Source organism: Amblyomma americanum, chromosome 1 (genome assembly GCF_052857255.1).
Source record: "Amblyomma americanum isolate KBUSLIRL-KWMA chromosome 1, ASM5285725v1, whole genome shotgun sequence".
In the NCBI taxonomy this organism is placed as follows: domain Eukaryota; kingdom Metazoa; phylum Arthropoda; class Arachnida; order Ixodida; family Ixodidae; genus Amblyomma; species Amblyomma americanum.
This window is the reverse complement of record NC_135497.1, coordinates 321,203,648-321,209,529: the sequence shown is the minus strand read 5'-3', so window position 1 is coordinate 321,209,529 and position 5,882 is coordinate 321,203,648. Positions and strand designations below refer to the sequence as shown.

Genomic DNA, 5,882 nt, shown 5'->3' with positions numbered 1-5,882 from the left:
TTGCACCAATCTTATCCTTATTTCTTTGTTGCCCTGCTGCGGCGGTTAAAATCTCCCCCCTCTCCGTGTGCCTTGCTCTATGCTCGCCAGACGGCGCTGGTGATTGAAATCTCCTACCGTGCCCTGTGGCTTGCTTCGGGCTCGTCAGATAGTACATTCGTGCTCCTATCTCTTTGGGTCTAATTGCCCGCGTGCGTTTGCGTTTTGAAGCGGGTGCACGTTGATGAAGACGGCAATTGTCACAGAATAGCGCGATGGGCATGAATGCGAGTCGATGAAGACGACGATGCCTAAAGCCCAGCGCATTAGGCTGGTATTCAAATGGAGGCACAGGCAAAGAAGCTGATGTGTAAGTTATAGGCTGATCACCCACATAAATCCGCCTCAGGGTTTTCTAATTCATTCATGAAATCGGTTATACCGTAACGACAGAGACAGCAAGAGCGAGTGGAGCTGGGATAGCATTAAGCTTCGTTGTGGTGCGAGTTGGTGACTGAAGGAGCACGGCACAAAAGAACGCGACAGAAGAGAACAGACAGACACCAGCGCTGAAAGGAATATTGCGCAAACGAACGGGACCCAAGACAACAGACCCGCACGAGCTGGGACAACAAAACAGAAATAATAGCGACGCTCTTCCGTTGCTAGAGGAATGCAGCGGCACTAGTATCGACTCACGTATTTTCCATATCCCAGAGCTCCGCAATGAGCCATGTATGCTTCCCTGATTGTAGGCTGCAGATTGCTTCCAACATTCACGTGTGCTTTAACTTGCGAAAAAATCTCAGAATTTCTTTTTTGCAGCTCCAGCGCCGTGGGAGGAATCAGCTTTAGCACCCCAATTGAAACTGCTATTTCTCAAATCCGACAATAAAGCTAAAACATCGCGTCAGGTATCACTTCAAAAATAGTGACAAGCGCAGTAATCCAGAGTTGATCTGTTTTGAGGAATGCAATTTGTTTCTGCTGTTCGAACCACTGTTTCGAAGTAGTAATGGAGGAGAGCGCTGTAGGTGTCATTGCTGTTGTGAAGCGCAAGATAGTCAAGGTGGAAGCTGGTGACCGGGTCTGGTCACTGCTTTAGAAATTATTCGCGCCTTGGCTCATCAGAGGTGAAAAAGCTTTGATGAACCAAGGTGTTATTTTTCAGGTAGCATTGTACATTCAGAACGATTTGTTTCGTACTGGCTAGTCAATTATTCAATAAAATTTATAACAATTGGTTATTTCTGACAAGTTTGAACAGAAAGCCTCAGCTGCGCACAACATTAATATCATTAAAATTTCATTTTCAAAACACGATCGCGGGAGAAACATAAATACCATCTACCAGATGTTCCACCTAATGTAAGAAAGTTTTTAAAAAGACAGAATGTGCTAGGCGAGGATAAAGAAATCAGTGTTGTTTGGAGTCGTGTAACATAGCCTGCAGTATTTTATTGCGAAATCACTATTGACGGCGTCAACCCCAAGCAAGAATCTTGTGGCGTACCTTGCCTGGAGGGTGCAAAAATAAAATAAAATACTGCCGCGACGGGGTATCGAACCCGCGGCGGCGCGAACAGATCAGCTTCCACTGCACGAGGGCACTATGCCATCGCTGCTTTCTTTTTTTCTTTATTACCGACTTGGAAAATACACACAATCTAACAAAAGGCAACACTGCTATATACAAGGAGATAAAAGCAATAGTTTAGTTCTGTGTAGTGCATTGCAGTTAAAAATGCCTCATAGAGGACAGCTCGTCCAAGACCGGTAACCAATCGGGAGGTTGATTCTGTGCCCTGAAAGCATCCCTGATGTACATCACATTCTCAGCGAAATACTGCCGAGCGGGACGTATAACATGTTCATGTCTTACATTCATTCTTGCTTTCCACACGCAGTGCATGCACAGCAGCATCATCATATCACACGGCACTCCTTCAGGTGAAGCGCACGGGAGAAAACGTATCCCAAAAGGCGTTATCAGCAAATCTTTTTTTAAAGCTCGCTGAAGAATATCCCACAGGAAAATTGTGTCGTGGGAGTCGAGAAACTATGCCATCGCTGCAGCCGTTTTTTTTCTTCAGCATGGTAGTTAACATACAGGGTTATGTATGTACAGAAGGGAGCATATACAGTTTATTTACAAATACCTCAGCTAGTGGCTGTAGTTCGCCGCCGCTTCAGAGAAGAAAACGCAACTAAAAGGGCGGCAAGGATAGACACCGTATCAAAAGTGGAAATCAGTCCGGTAGAAAGTTTCTTTCATCTTAAATGTCTCTGAGGTGGAGCATCATTGGGCTAAAATGGCTTCTTGGTGAAACAAGAGCTTCAGAGTTGCGGCCTAACATGCGTGTTTTCCACAGGCTATGAAGTCCAGTGAGAAAGAAGCATGTCATAGGGTTCGTGATCAGGTTGAGTCGCCGCAGGGTAACGGACAATGTATGAACTTAAAACAGTTCTTCTTTAGTGTCCTTTGCAGCACATCCCAGAACAAAATTGCATCCTTGCATTTGATAAAACATTGTTCAATGGTTTCAGGTGCACTCCACAGACGACAGTTAACAGAACGTACGCAAAAATGTTCTATCTATGGCGCCACGTTTTAACAGGCAGAGCTTCGGTGTGGTAATGTATCTAAAAATGTTCCGGTGCGAGAAGGAAGCGGCATATTGCACACATGCCTTAACACATCATGACCCATGAGACCAAACTACACAGAACGATACAATGACGGCGGAAAGAGCATCGTTATGAAACCTCTGTATAGTCTATTACGCTAAAGAGAACATAAGTACTCGTTAGAAAATCGAACTGTCAAAAACCTCACAGATGCACAAACTTCCTGCATAAAGCCTAGTAATGCTTAATGCAGGAACCAATCATATCTTGGACTTGGTGTTTACACGCCGTCCTGATTACGCTACTGTCAATATGTATTAGGAAATAAGCGAGCATAAGCGCATACATTGTTCGCTTTTGCTGCCGCGCCACAATAAAACCAAATTAAAGAAATTATACTCAACTATGCGCGCGGAGACATAGGCAGACTGAACTAATTAGCAGTCACGTTTTCAATTCACTTCCTAACTTATGTTTCCCATCGCACGACTGTTAGAACTGGAGTTTATTCTGTCCCATACAAAAAAGACCTATGGGCGTCTATGGAAAAAACTATGTCCGTCTATGGCCTCTTATGAACGTCTATAGGCACCTATAGAGGTGCTTATTGCCAGCTATTGAAAAATCTGTGCCACTAAAGCTATAGCTTTGGAACCATAAAATTGTCTTAAGCTGTCTTAAGAAAAATATATCAGCCTGCATAGACAGCTATAGACAGAAATAGGAAAGGTCTATAGCTATTTGGGCCAAAATTCTATAGCCGGTCATAGGACATTTTTGTATGGGGTGGTAAAATCAGAGAAATTGAGCATGTTTGCATTCCAGAATTAATAAGTAAAATCAGGATCAATGACCCAGGGTTCATCCACAAAGTGAAGACATCCTTAAATAATATGAGACACGCTTACAAAAAGGCTACACGAATTAATGCGCCTGTGGACAGAAAAAAATGCAGGAAACATTATACTTTGACTACAACTAAAGTCAAATTTGAAAAACACAAGTATTTTAACGTCACTCTTCCTAATATGATAAAAGTCACCAAAAGAAGTTTAAGCGTATTGTCAACACGAAAAGTAATCCCGCGTTATCAGTACTAAAAGGGATGAGTGCGCCGAACTTTTCGACGACACTTTTAATTTGCATTCACGGATAAAACTGTCCTTGACTTAATTATAAGAGTTCCTTCAGCAGTCATACGGCACCATTTCGCTCCTTCTAGTACAATTGCACAAAACAGAGTGGCGCGAGCATTCGACAGATTTCTCATGAGACCAAGCCTACGTTCTGATAGTATCAGCGCAAAACTCGCAAATTTAAGATATAATCAGTCATCTATTTTTATGGCGTTGGTATTACGGCAATCGCTAGAAAAAGGAATAATTCTAGACCAGTGGAGAAATGCGACTATAATGCCTTCACGTAAATGAGACATCAATAAAAATCCCAGAAATTACAGGCCAATATCTGTGACGTCCATTCTCTGCAAATTATTTGAACACATATTGCTAACCCACATCATGATTTATCTAAATAGAAATAACCTGCTCTTTCAAAATCAGCATGGCTTGAGACATAAACGGTCATGCCAAACTCAGGCTTTCGAACGTGTAACAAACCTTCACCGTCCTTTACATATGTCAAATGACACGGATGCAATTTTCATACAGGCCGCCGCGCTCGCTCAGAGATTCCACTTCCGGCCGCCGCAGTGTACGGACGTGTGATGACGGGCTCCGTAGGAGCGGCTACAGCGGCCATGTCTGGCCGCGGAAACAGGTTTTTTGAAACTGACAACGAGTACGAGGTCATCCTACCAAGTCTGCCTACAGGTCGTATAGTTTTTAATACAGTTTTCCTTCACGCTGACGTCCGTGCACGACCGTATGGCGTCGAAGATTTCCGTGACACGTTGGCTCACCTCAAGTTGCTCCCTGACGTAACCGCCTTGGGGGCGTATCGGATGAGTCACGTCTTGGCAGTGGCTTTCGACAGTGCTCACGCTGTCAAGAAGATGCTCGCCGCTGGTGAAATGCAAGTGAAGGAACGTCGGTGTTTGATAATTGACCCAGCAAACCAAGATGTTCGAATGAAGATTCACTGGCTGCTGCCCGGAGTTCCAGATGAAGAATTGCGAGCGGCCTTTGTGCCGTACGGAAAAGTAACTGAGGTCAAGGCTGAGCGTTGGCGGGTACAAGGCATCACCGATAAAGGGTCGACAACGCGCCTGGGGTCTCTTTCGCTGAAAGCGGGAGTCAAGCTGGACGATTTGCCGCATCAGGTGAGCATCGCTGGTGAATTGGCCCTGGTTGTGGTACCGGGCAGGGCCCCCCTCTGCTTGCGCTGCCGAGGCAAGGGCCATGTTCGGCGTGAGTGCAAAATTCCGCGGTGTGGTGCGTGCCGTCGGTCCGGGCATGCGGAGAGTGAGTGTGCGCGAACGTATGCCAGCGTGACCGGGCGTTCTTCTAACGAAGCAGCGTCCGAGCTTATGATGGATGAGCTTGACGCCGAAGAAGCAGCGACGGGAAAGACGGGAAAGGGAGGCAACGTTTTGGAGACACTGGTACCCCATTCAACCAGTGTCGCAGAGGGGAGCGGGAGGCTTGAGCCTGCACCCAGTGTCCCGCAAGACGATTTGCCTGATGAGAAGGCTGCTGTGTTGGAAGACGCCGCCGCCCGTCCTAACTAAGCTTCGGAGAACGCTGAAAGTCAGCAGGAGGAAATGGTGGTCTTCTTGGCTGCAAGCAGCAGTCAGGCTGGAAAGCGACCACGAGAAAAGAATTCCGATGCACCGCATACTCCTGAAGAAGGCGCTGAAGAACCCCCGGCGAAAGCTCCTGGAGTGAGGCGTCCGTCTTTCAAGCCGAGGCCTAACGTTCCGCCCGACCCGCGGCAGGCGGCCAAGCCGCCTCCGTAGTTAGGTCGACCGCGTGCACCTGGGTGCCTTCGCGTGCAGCGGCAGCATCGACGGACAACAGGCAGCGTCGCCTTTCAAGTTTCCTAGTCAGCGCAACCATGGACTATTGTGAGTTCAGCGAAGTTGCTGCACGTAGCCTCCTTGTTCACAAAGTCAACAATAGGCGGTACAATTTGCTTTAAAAAGAAAAAATGGAGGGGAAAAAAGATGCAGCATTACGTATAGCAACGCTTAACGTAAGAGGGCTAGCCGCACAGCGGCGGCAGTATCAATTAAACTGCCTTCTACTAGAAAATAGCATCGACATTGCGGCTATACAATAGACAAAAGTAGAATCTGAAGAGCAAACTGACCGCAT

At 46.3% G+C, this 5,882-nt stretch overlaps 1 protein-coding gene across 1 annotated transcript; it reads left to right on the top strand.

The window, feature by feature from the left end:
- Nucleotides 1–4,333: 4,333 nt before the first annotated feature.
- LOC144120525 (uncharacterized) lies at nucleotides 4,334–5,296 on the top strand. The gene has a single exon (XM_077653020.1). It carries the CDS (start codon nucleotides 4,334–4,336, stop codon nucleotides 5,294–5,296), a length of 963 nt encoding a protein of 320 aa, XP_077509146.1.
- Nucleotides 5,297–5,882: the final 586 nt, after the last annotated feature.

Bases quoted from the DNA above. Each gene is read 5' to 3' on its own strand.
- LOC144120525 (XM_077653020.1), top strand. From the start codon at position 4,334: ATGACGGGCTCCGTAGGAGCGGCTACAGCGGCCATGTCTGGCCGCGGA.